Here is a 22977-nt window from a genome sequence, read left to right on the forward strand (position 1 = left end):
AATAAGTCTGATGACTCACCTTACTACTTCCTTGTTTCTTTCTTATTTAAAATTTTTTATTTTGTTTTCAGTGATTTCCCCTTTTAGCATCTTTATGTAGATTATTTGTATTTCTAGGACCTAATTCCCTTTCTCCGGGTAATACTTGTCTGAAAAAGAGTAAATAATTTTATTCCAGTTTTTTATCTTTAAAGTGTATGTTATATGTGTCCATTAGATCTTTATTGATTGAAGGCTCTAAATATCAGATTTTTCTGTTTCAAAATAAAGCAGTGCCTTGTTTTGGATAAACTATTACAATGTGTACACACAGATAAAGGAAAACACTTCAGACATTCTCATGAAGCCAGATACTGCTTTTTTTTTTTTTCCCCCCCACACCACGTGACATGTGGGATCTTAGTTCCCCGACCAGGGATCGAACCCGTGCTCCCTGCAGTGGAAGTGTGGAGTCTTAACCACTGGACCCCCAGGGAAGCCCCAGAGATACTGCTATGTAATTACCAACTTTAGTTTAAAAATACCTACTCTGTTGGGTCTGCAGTAGTTCCAGGACTCATATTCTGTTGATAATGCCAATAAAGATATTAGCTCTCTTCTCCTTTAATTTTATTTAATTTCTCTTACTTTAGGTTGAACGCTGTTATTTCTTCTTAAATGCTTTTGTGGACACAGCCCAGAAAAAGGAGCCTGAGGATGGTAGGCTGGTGCAGTATTTGCTTACGAATCCTGCAAATGATGGAGGACAATGGGATATGCTTGTCAATATTGTTGGTAAGAGCCTTCCTCTAATGAAACTGAAACCCAGCATGATCAAGCAAGGCTCTGTAGTTAGGCATAGGCCATTTCTTTGGTGGTTAAGTACAGAGTAGAATTGGTCCCCAGAGGGGTATACAGTTAGCTCCAGGAACCTTTATCTCACACTCTTACCTATTAAGTACCTTTCTTAAATTAGAGGTAAGGAGATAGGTACTGTGAAGGTTGAGTTAGAGGAGAAAAGGTTGTATTAAGTAGAACTAACTTTCTATGAAAAAGTTTCTCTCTTATCCATTGATGTAATCAAGAAACGCATTGAAACTGCAGCTGTTTGAAAATGTCCTCATTCAAAAAATTGTCTTTTGGAGAAACTTCATCATGCTGAATACTTTACAAAGTGTGATAGATTAAAAAGAACAGAATTAATTCAAGATAGATGGATAAATAGGCAGATTAAATGACCTGTTTAATAATATTGTAAGGTCATTAAGTTTTCTGAGTTAGACTAGCAAAATATGGCCTATTTTTAAAAGCAATAGCTATTTTTGCCAGGGTTCCTGACACTGGAGTATACGTTTACTTTATTGAACATTAAAATTTGTTTTCTTTTAGAAAAATATGGTGTTATCCCTAAGAAGTGCTTCCCTGAATCTTATACAACAGAGGCAACCAAAAGGATGAATGATATTCTGAATCACAAGGTACAGCATATGGAGCAGGGTGGGATTGCATGTCATATACTTACCTTAAAACTCCTAACTGATTTTCCAGGGACATTCCTGGGCATTTCAGTATACACAGTCTGTGTACAAGATAGCTACTCAGTGTCTATCCAAGGCAATGTAGCCTCATATTAACTTTAAAAATAATTGAGATTAGGGTGTTTTTTTTCCTTCTCTTTAAAAGTCTCCCACTTTTATTTCCGTTGATTTTAATATTTTCTTATGGGTACTGAGGAAAGAAAGTCCCATTCTCAGCCACCAGCATGCTAACTTGGTTCTAGTGGAGGTGGACTGGGGCAGCATTATGTTTTAGTAAAACCAAAAAGAACTCTTCGGAAGACTTCCTCAAAGAGTATGCAGAGCTCTGCGGCTTCTCCAAACTATATCAGTGTAGTTTATCCATTCACTTAACGTTTGATGTAGTCACTGAACTGCTTTTTATTGCCTCAGTTGTCTTAATGAATCATCCTCTCTTCTCTGCATAACCCATTTTCCCAAGGAGGATTGTGAATCCTACAGGGATGCTGCTCTGCCAGCCAGACATCTTTTTTAAGAACTGGGAGTTGCCAGAATCTGCTGTCTTGATCTATGAGGCTAAAATTGGATTTGTCATCCCTGGGAGAAAGACTACATTTTAAAATAAACTGTAAATGTGTTTCCTCAATATTAGAAGTAGGTTATTTTCCACCCAGGAAACTGGGGAATATTATCCACAGGCTAAAAGGTCATTAATAGTATAGCACTGGATTCCATTTCAGGTGGGAGCAAGATTCTCTTTAGCACAGTGGTTAGGTTTATGACTCACCTTTATCTTTGGCATCTCTCAAAATTGAAAACAAAAATGAAAAGTATATTGGGGGTTGGCATAGCCATGTTCATAATGATTTTACAGAGAAGAAATGGACAACCAGTAAAATTATAAATTAAAATATATTAGAGTGACTTAGTGGCATAATCAGCTTGTCTCTTGCTTTTTCCGAGGGTGATGGCATTATGGAATTACATGTTTTCCCCATCCCCAGACATGTATCACAGAGGGTCCCATCAGTTGCAGAGCAGGAGCAGTTCCATCTAGTATTTTTGGGGAATGATCCATGTCTTTTCTCCTTATGGAGAGGGTTTTTAGCTCTGTGCTTAAGTGGACTGGTTGGGGAAAAATGCATTTGCTTTTATGAACTTTGCCCGGGGTCTTGGCTGAGTTATACTTCAAAATAGAGCTAGCACTGGTCTATTAGGCTCATTTATAGTTGAATTTGGGTAACTGAATAAGTTTCTGTCATAGATGAGAGAATTCTGTCTACGACTAAGGAACCTGGTACACAGCGGCGCAACCAAAGGAGAAATCTCAGCCACACAGGATGCCATGATGGAGGAGGTAATAACAATTATTTGGAATTTTTGTGACCCTTCTAAAGAACTCTCAGAATATTCCTATCTGTTACATTGATTGGGAAACGTGGTCATTGTAGTTAATGTTGAATTGAATTGAAAATTACTTATTTTAGGGACTTGCCCTGGTGGTCCAGTGGGTAAGACCCTGAGCTCCCAATGTAGGGGACCTGGGTTCAAGCCCTGGTCAGGGAACTAGATCCCAGATGCATGCCACAACTAAGTAGTCTGCATGCCGCAACTAGATATCCTGTATGCCACAACTAAGACCTGGTGCAGCCAAAATAAATAAATAAATAAATATTTTTTTTAAAAAAAAGGCTTCCCTGGTGGCGCAGTGGTTAAGAACCTGCCTGCCAATGCAGGGGACACGGGTTTGAGCCCTAGTCCGGGAAGATCCCACATGCCGCGGAGCAGCTAAGCCCGTGTGCCACAACTACTGAGCCTGTGCTCTAGAGCCTGCAAGCCACAACTACTGAAGCCCGCGTGCCTAGAGCCCATGCTCCGCAACAAGAGAAGCCACCGCAATGAGAAGCCCATGCACTGCAACAGAGAGTAGCCCCCGCTTGCCCCAACTAGAGAAAGCTCGCGTGCAGCAACGAAGACCCAATGCAGCCAAAAATAAATAAATAAAAAATAAAGTATAGAATCTTTAAAAAATAAAAGAAAGAAAATTACTTATTTTACAGCTGAAAAAGCTGAGGTATAAACTTTGCAGTTTAGTATGGGACTTGTACTTATATCTTCTATTTCCCAATTTATTATTCTATAATTCACTCTTTTATTCATTTCATAAATATTGAATACGTGCTATGAGTTTGCCACTGGGAATACAAAGATGAGAAAGACATGGTCTCTATTTTCAAGGAGCTCAATCTCTTGGTAAAAGAAACACATGAATAATTATAATAAATCCTATGCTAGAGATGTGTTATAAAGGATTTGGTGGTCATAGAGGAGGGAGTGACTAATTCAGTGAACTGAAGGTTTCATGGGGAAGATATTGGAACCAGCTCTTGAAAGAGCAGTAAAGATGTACCAGATGGGTAACTGGGAAAACCATTCCAGACAACAGGAATCGCATGTACAGTGGCATGAACAAAGGTGGAATCTTCAGAGAACAGGGTAGCTGAAACATAACATTTTGTGATTGTGTTTGGTAGTAAATTAAGCTAGAAAGGCAGAGCTGTGAGGGATCTTAGGTAGATGCCAGGTCTTTTGGTTTTATTCTGTAGGAATAAAGATGAGAAGCTATCGTTGGTTATAACAGTTAAAATAATGTATGTGAAAACATTTTGGAAAACTTAAAAAGCATTAAACAAATATAAGGCAGTAATATTTATTATCAAGGCAGTTAAAAATCTTTATTACTAAATACTATTCATAATCCAGATGAATATGTATAAAACTGTGAAATCACTTGGAGAAAAGTACAAACATTTCCCTTTTTCATCTAGTGGGCCCATTACTAGGAATCACTCAACTAACAGTCCTTTCAAGACTGTTTGTATGGAATTAAGATGGCCTAAATTTTTTCACTGCAGTGCACAACATTAATGCTTTACTCGTGTTTTCCTTTGAATTTTAGAGAGGCAGCATAGTGTGGTCGAGAGCATGGTCTCTGGAGTCAGGCTATCTAATCTTCTCATTTAACAGCCATGTGACCTGAGACAGGTTCCTGAAGCTCTGAAGTCTCAAGTTTGTTCAAGTGTAACATGTCTAGCTTGATACAATATTCATTTCTTAAATATTGTTCAGTGGATGAACACAGAGGTTTCATTTTGCTAGATACATTTAAATTATCTCATATTTACCTCTTTGTTTACTCCTTAAGTGTTCTTTGTTAAGAGAGGTATCTGATTGTAGTAGAAGAAAATAGGTTTTGGAGTAGGACATGGGTTTCAGTTCCGGCTCTATCACTTAACAGCTCTGTGATCTTGGATAAAATACTTAACCTGTCTGAGATTCTGTTTGGGGTTTAAAATATATTTCTCATTGGATTTTTGTGGGGATCAAATAAGGAATTAAGTATAAGAGTATAAGGCATAGTGCCTGGTACATAGCAGTGGTCCAATAAATGTTAGTTTTCTTCCCTTCCTCCTTGGAATGATCTCTCCTGTTGAGGCCATATCTCCTGCATAATTTGCCTTTATTTATGATTTTAGTAAGATGGTGGGGTGTAGTAAGGATGAAGGTTCTATAAAGAGTTATGGAAACGGGCTCAGATAATACTTATTGCAAATCACAAGCATTCTGTTGGCTTAAGATGTTTGCTTTAATGATCTTTTAAATGATATGTCTAAAATCCATGTTTTGACTCTGGGATTAGCTGATAAGAATTAGGGCAGGTTCACTTCCCTGGCGGTCCAGTGGTTAAGACTCTGTGCTTCCAGTGCAGGGGGCGTGGGTTCGATCCCTTGTTGGGGAACTAGGATCCCACATGTGGTGTGGTGCGGCCAAAAGAAAAAAAAAAAAAAGAATTAGGGCAGGTATGTTTCGCATATCTTTTCTCTCCTGTTCCTAACCTTGGAAAAATAGTACAACGCCACTTTACCAAGTCCTGAGTATGGATGTTTTATAAATAGGGTTGTTTACTTAATGATTCTAGGTAAGCTGTTGACTACAGAATTCTGTGTGGTACAGGTCTTTAGATTTTTACAATCCCCTAGATAACTCTTTATTTAACCTGACTCTTATGTAATGAAGAGTCTAGCTGTGGTTTTAAAGCCACAAATTAGTACCTATGTTTTGCCTAGCCTTGTAGGCACATCAAAATGATGACTTATCAGCCATGAAGCTCAGATAGCTTTGAACGAAATGTATTTATGCTAAAGGCATTCTTTCTAAGAGAAGAGAAAGGCAGCTTGTTTGTTGTGATGACAGACAAGGCAGATCTGGAACCGTGTAGTCACTTCTGTTGTAGTGTTTTCTTAGTGTGTCTACTCTCTTTTAGCCTCCAGATTCCCTTAGGATTATTAAATGTATTCTCTACCAAAACTCTGTCTGTTAAAAAACAAAACATAAAACAAAGACCAGAAACAATATTTATCAGCGCCATAGGAAGAGACAGGGAGTCATTATGATTTACTCAGGAAATTCTATAGCAGTGGCTCTCAGGTCTTAAAAACAATATATGGGCTTAGGCTTGCTTCAGACCTAAGGTCAAGGTCATTTTCCTTGAGATTAGGGCCTAGTTATCTTTCTTTGGGAGGTATACCCATTTATTTTATTTTTTCAACTGAACAATTAACTTCTTAGTTTGAAACATACAACATATTTGAATTACATTTGCTAATCATTCTACCCTGTTGCACATTAGAGGCTTTTGAGTGTTACACCAGGAACATGAATAATGCTTGTGCTTTTAAACTTTATAAATATGAGAAATTACATACTAACTAACACAGGGAAGGATGACATAGAAAGTCCTTGTGAGCCAAAGGTTATCACTGCTGACACTCTGGTGCATTTTCTTCCATATTTTTTTCATTTAAGATCATATAAAAATAGCTTTAAAAAGGGATCCTATACACTGTTTTATAACTTGGTTTTTTCATTTTCTTTGTCTTTCTCTAAAACCTATAGTTTCTTTTAATACAGTTTTTAAAGGTTACTTTCCATTTACAGTTTTTATAAGATATTGGCTATATCCCCCATGTTGTACAATACATCCTTGAGCTTGTCTTATACCCATTAGTTTGTACCTCCCACTCCCCCGTCCCTATATTGCCCCTCCCCCTTCACACTGGTAACCACTTGTTTGTTCTCTGTATCTGTGAGTCTGTTTCTTTTTTGTTATATTCACTAGTTTGTTGTTTCTTTTAGATTCCACATGTAAGTGATATCATACAGTATTTTTCTGTCTGACATTTCACTTAGCATAAATATCAAAAATAGAAGAAGATATACAGTGAGAAGTCTTCTCACCCTATTCTCCATCCTTCCAATTACCATGTACCCCCAAATTAGTTTTATTAGTTTTTGTTATTAGTTTTAGCTGTTAGTCATCCTTCCAGAGATTTTTTTTTAAAAAACATAATAGAAATAGGATTTTTGAGTCAGGGAGAATATACATTTGTAATTTTGATATATAATGCCAAATTAACCTCTTTGGAGGGTCTATCAATTTACGCTCTCATCAGCAATATCTGACAGAACCTGTTTCCCTTTAGATTTATCAAGGCAGTGCATTTATCAAACAATCGGATCCTTACCGATCTGATAAGGTACACAGTTGACAGGTAAACAGTCTGATAGTTAAACTATCTCATTGTAGTTTTAATTTATATTTTCTTACTTTGAGTGGGGCTAAGCATCTTTTCTGTGAACTGTCTATTCTTATCCTTTCCTTGTTTTTTTTCTTGGTCTTTTATCAATTTCTAGGTATTCCTTACATGTTACAGAAATTAGCCCATTGTGATATGAGATGCAAAATTTTTTTCTTAGTTTGTTGCTTATCTGTGATATGCTTTTTTTTTTTTTGCTATGCAGAATTTTTTACTTATATATAGTCAAATTTGAAATTTTTTGTGGTTTTTAATTAGAAAAGCTTTTCTCGAATTATAAAAGAATTCTTCCATTTTTCTTCCAGTACTTACAGAGTTTTGATTTTTGTGTTTGAATCTCTGATCCATTTAGAATTTATCCTGGCATAGGGTATGAGATATGGATCTAACTTTTTTCCTCTCAAGGCTGCCCAGTTGACCCACATCTTTTCAAATAGTCCATCCTCTCCCTACCCCTTAATTTGAGATGCCATCTATCAGTTCTAAAGTCTCCAGGCATGCAATTCTGTTCTTTTAGTGTGTTTATTCATCTGCCAGTAACTCTGTATTTTAGTTACTGAAGCTATTTATAGTGTTTTAGTGTTTGTAGAGTTAGCCCCAGCTCATTGTTCTCTTATTGTTTTCGTGGTGAATTTTGTTTTGGCATTTGTTGAGTTGTGGCATCTATACCATTAAAAGCTTCTCAGGTGATTCTCGTTTAAGAGCCACTGCTGCTAAGAAGTAACATTTTCTAATATGGTCTTCTCTTTTGGATTCTGGAAGAGGAAAGGAATTATTATTTTGATAGTCGTAGAGGACATTTCTGACACTGAAGAGGGGACTAACCTTTCCCTTGAGGTTCTTGAAGGAAATAGATTATGTTCACAAATTGCATTTCCCTTTTGAAGTAAAGCTGCACTTCAGGAGATTAAGTTAGTTAAATAGGTGAAACTGGAAGGAAGAGAGGTAGGAAGACCAGTTAGAAGCTGCAGCAGTCCAGGTGGTACTAATTTGGCCTGAACGAGGATAGTGATGATAGAAATGGAAATGAGAGAAATGTGAGATATCTCAGAGGAAAAATCTGTAGCACTTGGCAACTTATCTGCCAAGGATTCATCATTACAAATAACTTTAAGGTTTTAAGCCTGGCAACTGGGAGAATGCTGCTATGGGTCACACACGTCAGTAAGAGAAGCTCTTTTCAGAGGCCACCGTGAAGAGGAGAAATATTGACTTCAGAGTGCCTAGTCCCAAGGCACTGTCCAGTTGGAAATAGGTTTCAAGCATATGGAAATCATTCCAAAGTTCAGGAAAGAGAATGATCTAGAAAAGTGATAGTGATGCTAGTACAGGTGGCTGAAGCCTTGCGAATTATTGAAATTCCTGAGGGAGAATGGAAGGATAGAATAGGTCTGAGTAAAGAATTCTGGAAATAATGTTTCCATAAAACTTCTATTTCTGTAAAAGTGAGTGCCAGAACTGTGTGATGTAGGTACTGGTCATCAGTGTCAGATGCTGCAGACAGGCCAGAGACTCTGAGGACTGAGGAAAGGCTGCCGATTCCTGAGTAGGGGTGTGTGGAATGGAGAAGGGAAGGAGCTAGGTGGAGAGGAGTCAGACCATGGCACGGAGAGAAAGGGAGTTTCAAGAAGCTCGGCAGTGCAGAGGAGAGAAGTTGATATGCATTTATTCCATAAGTATTTATTGAATACTACTAAATATTAAGCATGTTCTAAGCACTGTGGGTGCAGTGATGACTGAAACAGACCTGGTCCCTGCTCACATGGATTTTACATACTAGTGGAGGGAGACAGACGATACACAAGTAAATAAACAATCTGATGTGATATGTACTCTGAGGAACATAGAATGCGGTGATTGATAGGGTGGTTAAGAAAGGCCTTTCCAGGGAGTTCCCTGGCAGTCCAGTGTTAGGGCTTGGCTTTTACAGCTGTGGCCCCGGGGTTCAATCTCTGGTCAGGGAACTAAGATCCTGCAAGCTGTGGCACAGCCAAAAAAAAAAAAAAAAAGGCCTTTCTGAGGTCAAATATGAGCTGAGATATGAATAGCAGGAAGAATCCATCCATTCAGAGATCTGGACATAGAGCATAGCAGGCTGAGGAGACAGTGGGTGCAAAAGCCCTAAGACAGGAGGAAGCTTGGTATTTTTGAGGAACAGAAAGAAGGCAGTGTGACTCGAGCTTGGGAAGAGAGTGGGAATGGCTGGAATAGATCTCAGAGGAAATGAGAACCGGCTAATATAGCGCCTGTGAGCCATGGTAAGGATATTGCATTTTATTCTAAGTGAGCTAGGCACTGGGGAATTTAAGGTGAGGAGTGACATGGTTTAATTTTTGTTTTAAAAATATGCCACTCTGGCTGTTTTGAGAATGGATGGTAAAACAGTGGGAGAGGAAGTAGGGAGACCAGTTAGGAGGCTCTTGTGGTTGTGTAGATGAGTTATCATAGTGGTTCCGACCAGATTGATGAGAGTGAGGGTTAAGAGAAATGAATACATTTGGGGGTGTGTCTTGGAAGTGAAGCTGTCAGGACTTGCTGATGTGGAGGACAAGGAAGAGGGAAGAATTGGAGTGATGTATGGTATCTGAAGTGGGAGAGGTTACAAGTAGGAGAGAGGGCTTTTCGGCAGTGATGAGGAAACCTGTGTGTGGTAAGGGATAGCAGATGCGAATGAGAGAAGCAATAATTGAAGAAGCAAGGTTTTGGAGGAGAGAAAGAATAAATGTGCTCTAAAGTAGTGCTTTCAAACTTTAATGTACAGTCAAATCCCCTGGGGATCTTGTTAAAGTGCAGATTGATTCAGTAGGTCTGGGTGGGACTGGAGAGTCCGAATTTCTAACTATTTCTTTGATTCAACCACCACTCTAGAAGGAGTCTCAAGATGATCATTTGACTCTTATTTATCATCTGTATGACCTCATTTCCCTTAGCATCACAGAAGGGCACATGCCCTTTAAGTGTACCTTTTTATGTCTTTCCCTGCCTGAAAATATATTTGGTGCCCCCAGAAAGTATCTCCTCTGCCTGCTTTTGCAGGCACAGGTAAGATTTTTGTTTTTAAAACAGATCCTTGCCTTTCTTTCATTCCCCACCAGAAAGCAGTAGAGAGCTGTCTTCTCTCTCCTTTCTCTGCATTATCAGCAGTCACTAAGGTCTCTGCTCCTTCCCTCTTGTAACTGGTTCATTTACCCTTAGCACTGAACTTTCTTCAAAGTTCAGCTATATTCTTTGACCACTTTTGTGTCCTTGCGGTCATTCTACTCTGTGATCAATAGGTCATTTTACCTATGAGCCTAATTTCTCCATCAGTGAAACTAAAAAGTCAGAGTAGGTGATTTCTTAATGGCACTGTAGCTTTGCGTTTTTATAACAGTAGAAGTAATATTTCTACAGTGGTTTAGACTTTACTAGGCAATACAGTATTGCAAATACAAATGAAGATTCTAATATTCTGTCACTTCTGCAGTGGTTCCAAGCACTGAAATCTTTTAGCTTTACCAGTTTTGCTCCATTACAAGTAGCTTGGTTGTTACCATTGCACTACCTTCCCATTCTAACATTTCTAATTATTACAGTTTCCTCCATTCTGCGTCTGCCTGTAGCTGGCTTTCAACTCTCACCCTTCTAAGTATTCATGACTGACGCTCAACTATTGCATCCTGCCTTCCTCCTCTCACTTGATGTCTGTCTCCCAGTTTAGCCATGGGTATAGGAGTTGACTCCATCCCACATCATTTGTCTTTAAATTGGGGTCCCCACATTCTTTCCCTATGTCCTGTATTTCATGCTTTCTGTGTCCTTTTTCTTTTTTCCATTCCCTTTCCTGGTTCTGTTATTCACCAGTATTCAGTGCCGCATAATGACTTGTGTTCAGTGTCCAGTATCTTTTTTTGTCCTGAATACCAAGTGCATCTTGTGAGAAGCAGGTGACACTCCCAAGTTGCTCACCAGAGAGCAGACTCAGATATCCACAGCTCACTGCCAGCTTTATACTTTGGGAACCGGGAATATTATTTCAGAACAGCAGAGTCTCTTATCAAGAAATGTAGTGTCAGGGGCCCTGGAGACTATACTTTGGAGAGTTTTAAAAAATTAGAGCTTGTTTAACTATTGTTAGTTGACTTGCAGCCAAATATTCCTTCCAAAGTGTTATAAACTGACTTGAATCTGAATGGCTTTGGATAATTATAGTCATAGTAAACAAAGCAACATGTCTCAAATTACAGTTCTACTAAAATCCAAGAGAAAGAGATGTCACCCTTATCCTCATTCATGCCTTATGTGTATCTTTGATAAAAATTTAGATTTATAAATCATATGCAGTAGGGCATAAGTATTTGTATTCCAAAAAGATTAATCATAGAATTCATTTAGATAACTAAAATGTAGGTTTCCTTTAATGCATTTTGGGGGAGAAGGAAGGAATGATTTAACACTTTTTACTTTAGATAGGGAGTCAAATGCATAATGAGGTATATGTAAATTATAGTGTAAAACACTCATTTATATTTAGAATGTGTTTAAAAGTAAACAGAAATTCACTTAGTTGTCGTAAATCTTCATTAGGCCTAGCCCTAGCCTCATTTTTTTTGGCCAGAGCCTAACTGAACTGGATAAACCACCCTTGGATGACTGAGAAGTAATCAGAATGACCCCATATAAAATGTTCATACACATGTGACAACGATTACTAGTTAAAAATACACATCATTTAAGTCTATAAAACCTTCCTTATTTAAACGTGTTCTGATTATATACTTTCATTGTCATTGTCTTTAGTTACCAGTGGCAGTGTCCTCGTGATGAAAGGTGCCGTTTGTGGCCTTGGTGCTGAGCAAATACAGAATGACTCTCTGGTCCTTATGAATCCCAAACGTAGCTCATTAATCCATGGCTAGATCAGCTCAATTACAGTTGCTGATGTGATGCCCTGCTGCTGCTTTTCTGTACTAGAAACCAACCTGAGAATGATACAACATTAAAGGAGAGGTGGTTTAAGGAGCAGCTGTTCAGGCTCGTGAAACACAAAGTAAATCCTAGTAAAGGAAGATTCTCTCTTGGGAAACAAAATATAAAATGAAAGGCAAACATAACTTCATCTGTAGGTTAATCTGTTTCTGTTAAGATGGTAGAGTCAGGCTCTGTCTTCCAAAATAACACATGAATTAAGAGTCTTTTTATCCTTAATTATAGGCCTAATGTCATAGGCAGGCCTATGTCTAGTTTTCTAGCTTTGGTTCAGAGAATAAGTTTGAGCCTTGGTATCAGGTTCCAGTCTGTCTCAGGGCTTTTTGAGGCCTAGAATGAATGCACTGGAGATGATGAAGAGAAATAAATACAATTTCAGCGGCTGATGATGACATATGGATGCCGACTTAGAATTGGGGGATCTTGGACGTGTGTTCCCTAAAGCCAGATAGGGACTGGGGTATCTAATGAATTTACCTAAAGGTCAGTCTGGAGAAGTCCTGGCTGCTCAAAACAACTACTAATGTACAGCTAAGGAGTATCAAAAACTAAGCTCCTTAAGTGGTCTTTCTGGCTGGAAGTGGTGGGGTTGGGCGTATTAAGAAATCAGGCTGTCATAGATCATTCTCTGGTGATTCTTTCTAGAGCAGAGGCAGGAGCCGACATTTCTGAAGGGAGTGTAGGGTAAAGTGAGGGAAGAGGGTGGGGTCTATCAGGTTAAGGACAACAGAGTTCTCCAGAGTTGGGGTCCAAGGAGAGGAGGGGAAGGAAGGTTTATTTCTTAGAGGCTATAGCTTTGTTTTATTCTCTAAGCCTTCCCTTTTGTTCTGCATTTAGGGTCTGCCCAGTTTGAACTCCTAAATTTAAGTTTTACACCAGTCACTGGAGAAGAACTTTGAATTTAAGAAAACTGTTTTTAATGGGGTTCTTCTAGTGTTTGTTGGAATACGTCTAAGGTCTAGTTTCTGTCCCTGGTAGATTAAGTCTAGCAGGGGAGACAGTAGAGAAACATAACTTACACTATGGAATCAAATGTTAATTTTTCTAGCTCACAGTAACTTCTCCCTTCTCTGAATACTTCTGACATAAAAATTTAATTAGTGAAAACTTTCTGGAAAAGGGTCATCCTGCACTGAGTTTTGGGTTTTTTTTTTAATTTTAGTTTTTTGGCTGTGCCACATGGCTTGCGGGGTCTTAGTCCTCTGACCAGGGATTGAACTCGGGCCCTCGGCAGTGAAAGTGTGGAGTCTTAACCACTGAACCGCCAGGGGATTCCCTGCACTGAGTTTTATAGCATGGGAGTAGGATTGGGTTTTGAGGAACAGAAGAGACAGTAAAGTTATGAAGGTGACAACGAGCTGAGTGCGTTGAGTGGACAGTAAGGAGAGACAGAGACAGGCCTGATGGGTGAGCAGCCTCCATGATGGGAAATAAGGTTGGGTGAGGTTACAGAGAGCCTTTAAAATCCAGCCGTGTCCATCAGAGACATGCAAGCTAAAACCACACTGGGGATACCATTACTTACCCACCAAAACGGCTAAAATTAAAAATACAGTGCCAGGTTTGGCAAGAATGTATTGTTAGAACAACTGGAACTCTCTTCCTTTGCTGGAGAGTATGTAAATTCCTTCAAGCCCCTGGAAAACGGTCTGGATAAAAATATCCTTAGCTGCTTTATAAATAACCCTACACTGAAAACAACTCACATGTCCACCAACACGAGTGAATAAATTATAATATATTTACACAGCAGTAAAGACAAATTAGTGATACCCACAGCACCATGAGTGAATCTTACAGGCATTATGTCAACAAAGGTTGCCCTACACAGCAGAGTATATGCTGTGTGATTCCATTTATATGAAATTAAAGAACAGGCAAAACTAATCAGTGGTTATATAAGTCAAAATGATGCTTACCTTGGGGAAGGTGTGGTTATTGACTGGAAGGGAGCTAGGGAACCTTTGGAACCCTGGAAATATTCTGTATATTTATTTGAATGGTGGTTACATGGGTGTATACCTATGTAAAAAATTGAACCGAGCTGTATATGTAAGATTAGTGCACTTTGCATACCCTTTTTTTTTTTTTTTCTAACTGGGTGCCATTCCTTTTCTTTTTTTTTTTTTTTCTAACTGGGTGCCATTCCTTTTCTTCTTTTTTTTTTTTTTTTTTTTTTGGATTTTCTTATTTATTTATTTATTTTTGGCTGTGTTGGGTCTTCGGTTCGTGCGAGGGCTTTCTCCAGTTGCGGCAAGCGGGGGCCACTCTTCATCGCGGTGCGGGGACCGCTCTTCATCGCGGTGCGCGGGCCTTTCTCTATCGCGGCCCCTCCCGTCGCGGGGCACAGGCTCCAGACGCGCAGGCTCAGCAATTGTGGGTCACGGGCCCAGCTGCTCCGCGGCATGTGGGATCTTCCCAGACCAGGGCTCGAACCCGTGTCCCCTGCATTAGCAGGCAGATTCTCAACCACTGCGCCACCAGGGAAGCCCCCCACTTTGCATACCTTTTGAATGTGTGTTATGCCGAAGTAAAAAAAGAAGACAAATAGATCAGGTCATGGGGTTTAGATTTGTTATGGGAGGTAATAGGAAAGCATTATTGAATCTTCAACAAGGAAGTGACTTGAAGAAAGGGTGGTACTTCTGAAATTATTCATCCTGTGGTGGAGAGTGGAATAGTGTTCACATTAGTTATCATATCTAGGTCAGATATAGTGCTAGATGCTATAGGAGATACAAAATATCCATGACCTGGTCCTTATCCTTGAGAAGTTTATGACCTTTTGTAAGAGACAGGTTATAGGAAACCCAGAAAGTTACAGTAAACGATAAATGCTTAATTCATGGTGTTATAGAAATAGTGCTGAGGTCAGACCTGGGTTCAAATCCTAATTTTGTGATTTATTGGCTTTAAGACTTCATTCAAGCTATTTATTTCCCTGAACCTTGGTTTCCTTATCTGTAAAATGTGAATAATACCTACCATTTTTTTTTGAGACGATTGAGAGATATGATATTTAAAGATTGTAGTACAGCACAGAAAACAGTCAATAAATGTTCCCTTTTTTGTTTTAAACCCTGTACCAATGGAGCAATACTTTTTTTTTTTTTTTGGACAGCGTGTGACATCAGTTTAGACCATGGTTCTGCCAGTTACTAGCTATGTGATCTTAAGTAGGTTACTTATTTTCTTTGAGTCTCAATCTCTTTGGGGGGGAAAAAAAGAAAAAGGAGGGGAAATTGTGCCTTGAGAGAGTTCTGTGAGAATTAAGTTAACCTAGCAGATATATAGTATCTAGCACAAAATAGTCACACTTAATAAATACAGGGTCCATTTCTTTTGACTGTATTGGAGTATATCAATACAAATGTATGGAGCAAATAATACAGGTAATAAGATTGGATTAGGGTGGTGCCTGGGGTGGAGAAAGAAGAAGCGGATTGTAGTGTGTATTTTTTAAAAGATAAAACAAATTTGATACAGAAGAGGAAGGTATGTCTCTATACTTCTATTTTTGTCTTTCTATAAGATGAAAATAATATAAAATATTGAAATATCCTTGGATTGTAATAATGCTAATTGAAGGTTTTATGACATCATTGGAAAGTATGTTAAGGTCTCACAACCCAAAAAATGGTACCTTACTACTAAATTTAGTCTTGTTCTAATAATAATTTTAATAGACATTGTCATCTAAGCTCCACCAAAAAGTTAATTACTTTTCTGTGAGTAGAGACCCCTGTCACAATCAAAGCCAAACCTAGAAGCATAAAGGGAAGGAAATCCATTTATAAAATGTATGTAATTATTTGTCACTTGAAATGTAATCAGCAGAGCAGCAACCCAGGTCTTGTTGTGTATCAGTGGTGAGTGATTTCTTGGCTAAGGAAGTTTAACTTGCAGGGCAAATACTAAGCACTAAATATTAACATTTCAGAATTGTATTGTTCACAGTGTTTATTTAAGAACTCAGAAGTTGGCTGATATCAAATCCTGGACATCAACCTTCCAATTTTTGGAGCAATATTAGATTTCCTGTGAAATTTCTGGCTTGAATTTAGCCACTGATTCCTTGTGTTTCCCAAGCTAGAAGAAAATGAAGAGGTAAAAAATACTGCTTCCCCCTAGCCATCGCTTATCTGTCCTCCTTTTTTCCAGATATTCAGAGTGGTGTGTATCTGTTTGGGTAATCCACCAGAGACGTTTACCTGGGAGTATCGAGACAAAGATAAAAACTATCAGAAGATTGGCCCCATAACACCCTTGAAGTTTTACAAGGAACATGTCAAGCCACTCTTCAATATGGAAGATAAGGTTGGAGACTGGCACTGGCAGCCACTGGCTGTTTACTTTCAAATGCCTGTTGACTACAAGAAAGAATACACGATTCCTGGGTTACCATGCATGCTCATCAAACTAGACACTAAACAAAATTTTTCCTCCTTCCTCTGAGGTATTTTATGTACCAATTCAGTTGGTCATATTAGGATCCCCAGTGCTCCTCTTCAGAGACTTTTCTAACTATGGGCCAGCAGTCAGTTTAATTCCCATATGCTCCCCTGATTTGGGCCCTGAGTCATTCTCAGGTGCGAAGACAATAAAGGTATATTGGGTGTTTCTTACCCTGGGTTCAGAGCATCACTCTGCTGTGGGCCCCTCTTGGGACTCTCTTGCGGAAGGGAGCAGTGTCCCATCCTAGTTTTTCCCGCTCACTTCAGGGCTTCTCCACCTGCCTAGCAAGATGACTAGCGCCCCTTCTTCATTGGCATCTTGACCATCTTAAAAGCACATGGCGTTTTTTTATGATGGAGTCCCAACTCAGTTGTGGTACTGCCAGATGTTGAGCCTTTCTGGTAACTAGAGAGCAGAGGTCTTGTAGTGATGGACTCGTGAATCGCCATCTTGCCATACTCAGTGCACACAATTCTGCAGAATTAGTTTTGGGGTGATTCCCGCCAGTAGGAAAAACAGGTTGATGCAACTCCCAAATGTGTCCCTTATACTAATTAGGATATACAGGGACCTCTCTCACATGACCTTGCCACCTTTTGTTTCTCAGTTATTTAACAATGTGTAATGCTTGTTCTTGTAGGCAGAGGTGCTAAGCTTGATACAAATATATGAACTTAAAGGAGAGGTCTGTATTTTGCTTGACACTCCTGGTTTTATGTTCTAATCAACATGTTCTTGATCTCAATAGATTTGTTTAGTGAATGACCCTCGGCCCCACCATAAGTACAGCAGACTTTACACGGTGGACTACTTAAGCAACATGGTTGGAGGGAGGAAAACTCTATATAACAACCAGCCCATTGACTTATTGAAAAAGGTGGTTGCTGCCTCCATCAAAGATGGAGAGGTTGGTATTGTTTCTTTGTCTTCTGCATAGGGGTTAAAACCTTTTCTTCCCACTTCTTTGGTGTAATAGGAAGAACTTATGTTGACTTCTTTCATCTTCTTTCCTCTATTTCTAGGCTGTATGGTTTGGCTGTGATGTTGGAAAGCACTTCAATGGCAAGTTGGGCCTCAGTGACATGAATGTGTGAGTGCAAGAAATTTAAAATAGAAAATCATTTGTGGGTTGTGACTGTTGGAGTGCACTCTTGGTACGAAGTGACTCAGCTCAGGTTCACTCAGAGATTAAGGCTGGCCTGAGGGTGGGTCTCTTTCTTTCTATTTTGTAGAATTTGAGGATTCATAGCAGAAACTCCACATACTTATATGCTCTAACCTGGGAAGTCAAGATCATACTTCATATCTGAGTTGAAATTGTTGGACGTTCCTAAAAAGTCATCCTACATGAGAAAGACACTTAGAAAAAAATTTTTTTTGATTTAAAAAAAAAACAACAATGTAACACTCAAAGTAGTATTGTAAAAGATATAATCAATGTGATGCCAAGTATTTCATACCAAGTATTTATCAAAGATACCACATACTTTTTGTCTTTTTTTTTTGTACAATAATTACTTTTTAAAAGACAACTTAAGGGACTTCCATGGGTGGTCCAGTGGCTAAGACTCCATGCTCCCAATGCAGGGGGCCCGGGTTCAATCCCTGGTCAGGGAACTAGATCCCACATGCTGCAGCTAAGAGTTCACATGATGCAACTAAAAGATCCCACATGCTGCAACTAAAGATCCTGCATGCGGCAATGAAGATCCTGTGTGCCGCAACTAAGACCCGGTGCAGCCAAATAAATAAATAAATATTTTTTTAAAAAAAGGCAACTTAAAAGTTGGATTACTGGGACTTCCCTAGTGGCACAGTGGTTAAGAATCTGCCTGCCAATGCCAGGTACACAGGTTCGATCCCTGGTCCGGGAAGATCCCACATGCCACAGAGCAACTAAGCCCGTGCACCACAACTGCTGAAGCCCACGTGCCTAGAGCCCGTGCTCCGCAACGAGAAGCCACTGCAATGAAAAGCCCGCGCACCACAATGAAGAGTAGCCCCCAGCTCGCCGCAACTAGACAAAGCCTGCACGCAGCAATGAAAACCCAGCGCAGCCAAAAAAAAAAAGAAAGTTGGATTACGAAAGTTATAAAAATGATAGTAATTGATTACTGTGTAAATCTGCTCAGTGCGTTTGGGGATATAATGAAAGGTTTTCCAGATCTCTTGTTTGCTATTTGAGCCTTCTTAACTACTTCTATTACTTTGATACCTTATGTATTTTGTCTTTATGACAACTAGGACTAATATGCATACACACTTTAAAGCATTCCTCCTGGTTGTTTATGACAATGAAGATTCATTTGTGAACTGAATCATTCAAATTCCTTGACTTAAAATATATCACTTTAGCATTACTTGTAAGTAATTATTGCTTGTAGGAAATTGAGTAAAATATCTTGACAGTTAACAACAGGAGAAAGGAAATCTGCTAAAAGAATTCATGAAGTTTTTTAAACTTTGAAAATATTCTCCAATATTTTGACACTATTTATTTAAATTTCACAGTTAGCAGTGGTCTAAATGAATTCAGAAACTGAGTGTTTCTGCCAGCTCAAAAGAGACCATTTTTGAAAGAAATTACTTCAGAAACTTTTAAGTTTTCTTGCCAAAATGACAGTGCAAGCTTATCTTGTCAGCTTTTTGATTTGGGGAATTTATGTTTAATAACTTTGTATTTTTCTGAGTACTCTTGTGACACAGAGAGAATGGAATCCCATTGAGAGACTAAATTTTGCACGTACCACGTTCTCTAAAGAGCTACAGCCCAGATATATCTGGAGCTGCAAAGCCCCTTCAGGTTCTTCTATGATCCTTTTACACCCAGAAGCCAATTATCCCCCATGATTGTACTCTCTATATTCTGTGCTATTGTTCTCTTTTACAGCTATGACCATGAGTTAGTGTTTGGTGTCTCCATGAAGAACATGAATAAAGCTGAGAGGCTGACTTTTGGTGAGTCACTTATGACCCACGCCATGACCTTCACTGCTGTTTCAGAAAAGGTATGACCCTCAGCGTGCCCACTCCAGTGTTTGCATAGATGAATCTACATGCTCCTGCAGACCATTTAATCCAGCAGAGCTTCTTCATAGTGTATATGATTTCTGTTAAAAGTTAGCAAGACATTGTACCTGCCTCACTTGGGGTTTGGCTGGATGCTCAGAAGTAATAAAAATAGAAACTTTCCATGAGGAGCAGAATTTGTGTCAGCAGGGAGTAAGGAAGTAACTGCTTTTCTGTAACTTTGGAAATTCTTGGTGTGAAAAGAGGTCAGGAAGGGAACTTGGGAGAGGATAACTTCAGTTTAATAAGGAATTAAAATGTGCCCTGAAAGTGTTCATATCTTGATGACTTATGTTCAGACTCACCTTCCTTTCATTTGTCATTCAGATTCTTCTGCAGTAAAATGTCAATAACAATAATTTGTAGACTCCATGCCCATTGCTGGATTTATGCAGAGCTGCAGGAAATTGAATGTAAAAAGTATGTTGAATTTCCTATGAAATACTCTGACTAGTAATATCACTGTTTCTAAGACACAGTGTTGGAAACAACAACTGCAGTTTTATTTCACAAATAAGCCTCCTTATTTCTAGGCTGTAGAATAGATATTTACTCCTGTGCTCAGGGGTCATAAAGAAGAGAAGACTTCAGAATACTTTAGTTCTTTACCACTGCAAGCAAAAGTGTTCTTTTCCTAGCCTAATTGGAAAGAAAGTCACAGAATAACTACCTTGACCTTAGAAGCAAAATATTAGAAGGAACTTCTTGTAAAATACTGTAAGTAATGAAATAAAATTCTATAGTAAATAAACTAGAATAAAATACTACTAAAATACTTAGAGGGCTTCCCTGGTGGCGCAGTGGTTGAGAATCCGCCTGCCAATGCAGGGGACACGGGTTCGAGCCCTGGTCTGGGAGGATCCCACATGCCACGGAGCAACTAGGCCCGTGAGCCACAATTACTGAGCCTGCGCATCTGGAGCCTGTGCTCCGCAACAAGAGAGGCCACGATAGTGAGAGGCCCGCGCACCGCGATGAAGAGTGGACCCCGCTTGCCACAACTAGAGAAAGCCCTCGCACAGAAACGAAGACCCAACACAGCCATAAATAAATAAATAAATAAATAAATAAATAAATAAATAAATATTTTTAAAAAATAAAATAAAATAAAATACTTAGAATAAAATATTAAGTTATTCATATTTATGTTTAGACCTCCTATATTGTAAAATTCAGTGGATTTATTACTAAAGCTCCTTAAAGTTAAACTTTTAAACTATTCAGAGGATTATTAAAAAGGAAAACAAACTAAAAACCTTGTAATTTCCAAGAGAGTTTTGGGTTTTATCATTTTCCATCTCTATTATAGAGTATTCCTGTTTTTCAGAAATAAAAATCATACATACTCCATGTCGTTTTCTCTGGAACTTCCATTCTTTCACTGGCATGGTTTATTAATATGCTTTTCTTTCCCCTCTGGGAAATGGAGCTACATTACCTGTAAATATTATAAAGCAGAATCGATACTATCATAACTGGAATTTTATATTGAGATTTTTCTCTTCCTTCCACTTTGAGTTTTTGACCACTGCAAAACTAGTTTGCACTGCATTTGAATGATAATGCAGAGATAAATGCTAGTAAGTATTCTGGGATATTCTTTCTTGTTTCTGGTTTCTTGGAATCCCTCTGAGGGAGGTCCAGATATTATTCTATATTTGTAGATGACATGGCTTGATCTAGGTCATGCAGGAATTCATTGGCAAAGGAAAGAAGAGGAAACATTTTCAAACTTACTATAATAAATGACTTTAGGTGATATAGATTCTAACAGTTATATTTAAAAGGAAAGTAAAGATGGACTATAATGCAGGGAGTAGAAAACCAAAACATTTAATAAGCTAGCCCCAGAATGTATAGTTTATTGATGTGGTTTTAAAGGTACCTGGGGCTAAGATTAAGGGGTAGGTAGTACAGATAAGGGTGTTTGAAACTTGTGGGTTTGATTGTTGGCTATTTCTGAGACTGAAAATTACTGAGATTCAAGAAAACTGTCAGGAGTAAAATCAAATCCCATGTAGATGAGACTCATGCAGTTTTATGCAGGTGGGAGTTGACAGATGAAATCATTAGGAGATAATTCAGGAGCCAGCTCTCTTCTCATGCTACAGAGATTTAAGTTGTTTTGACATCAGCTAATGCCCTGGGTAAACATGAGAGAGAACAGTCTTTTTCCCAAGTGCAGCCTTCTTATCCCTCTCTGCGTCACTGTAAGAAAGACTGTAAATGAAGGTTATCAGGATGAGTATCGTTGTCCCTTTAAGAAGATGAAAATTGAGCTTATTTTATTAATGAAGATAGAAGGAGAACGGAACTGCCTGGGTTTTGTTTTGTGAAAATAGTGTTTGGTTTGCCATTCAATCTCTATTGTATTAAATTCAATATTTGTGTAACTGGATCAGTAAAAGAACACATTGGAGAGTGTCATTACTCGGTTCCCCTAAGAAAGAAAAGTAGGCTGTATTGATGAGAATGTGTTTGTTTTCTTTTTTAAACTCTTGACTAGGTCTTAGAATCATTTCTAAAATAAATACAGTGGGGTACCTTTGCAATGAATGCTGACTAATTAAAAGCAAGAGTCTCTGGCTTCAGATGGTGTTCACTGCTTTCAGTAATTTAATATTTTGTTTTCCTTAGCCAAGAGGCATTTTAATGTGCTTATTTTCTGTATACAATAGAATGTAAAGGAGAAAATAGTATTTATCGCTTTGCTGGGTTTATTGCATTTTCACCCCAAGAGATTCAAACTCCACTTCTATTAGAGTATCCCTTTGGTTATAGTGGAAGATACACGGCCCTGGTCATGTATATCATTGCTGTATAGCGAAGGCTCTTTCTTCTGAGTGGCTGAATAAGAGCTAAAATTACATGACACCTCATCAGGACGGATCTAGTTGCAGACTACACACTGTCATACACTCTTTTGCAGGATGATCAGGAGGGTGCTTTCGTGAAATGGAGAGTGGAAAATTCGTGGGGTGAGGACCACGGCCACAAAGGTAAGCTTAATCTGGTAATACTAACTCAGAGTGACTAGGTCTGCTCTACTCTCTGCCTCCTAATGGGAAGAAAAAGCTGCCCTAGTGTGGATCATTTTTATTTTTCAGTAATTGGTCCCATTAGCTAGATTATTAGCTAAACTATTCTGGAGAAAAATCTGAGGATCTAGTTTGCCCCCAGGATCCCTACGACCAGCATGGTAGGCCTGAACTCCCTGGTTGGCTCTGAGATCAGTATGTGCTGGCATTTGTTCCAAACCGTGCTGACCCTAGTAGACCTCTTTGTACCAGAACCACTTGGCCAGTAAGAAGTTTGCCCTTTGCCAGGACACT

The 22977-nt window shown here is 38.8% G+C and overlaps 1 protein-coding gene across 4 annotated transcripts in view; it reads left to right on the forward strand.

Annotated features, from left to right (window-relative positions):
* Positions 1 to 22977, forward strand: part of BLMH (bleomycin hydrolase) — a 42923-nt gene that overhangs the window by 4249 nt on the left and 15697 nt on the right. For all 4 annotated transcript variants that reach the window (XM_007183836.2, XM_028166953.2, XM_007183837.2 and 1 more), the window contains exons 4-11: positions 633 to 774; positions 1369 to 1457; positions 2761 to 2853; positions 16283 to 16438; positions 17325 to 17483; positions 17599 to 17666; positions 19467 to 19584; positions 22575 to 22644. In XM_007183836.2, the coding sequence (XP_007183898.1) occupies positions 633 to 774; positions 1369 to 1457; positions 2761 to 2853; positions 16283 to 16438; positions 17325 to 17483; positions 17599 to 17666; positions 19467 to 19584; positions 22575 to 22644 (895 nt within the window). The remainder of the gene's footprint in view (positions 1 to 632; positions 775 to 1368; positions 1458 to 2760; positions 2854 to 16282; positions 16439 to 17324; positions 17484 to 17598; positions 17667 to 19466; positions 19585 to 22574; positions 22645 to 22977) is intronic.

This window comes from Balaenoptera acutorostrata, chromosome 20, assembly GCF_949987535.1.
Source record: "Balaenoptera acutorostrata chromosome 20, mBalAcu1.1, whole genome shotgun sequence".
In the NCBI taxonomy this organism is placed as follows: domain Eukaryota; kingdom Metazoa; phylum Chordata; class Mammalia; order Artiodactyla; family Balaenopteridae; genus Balaenoptera; species Balaenoptera acutorostrata.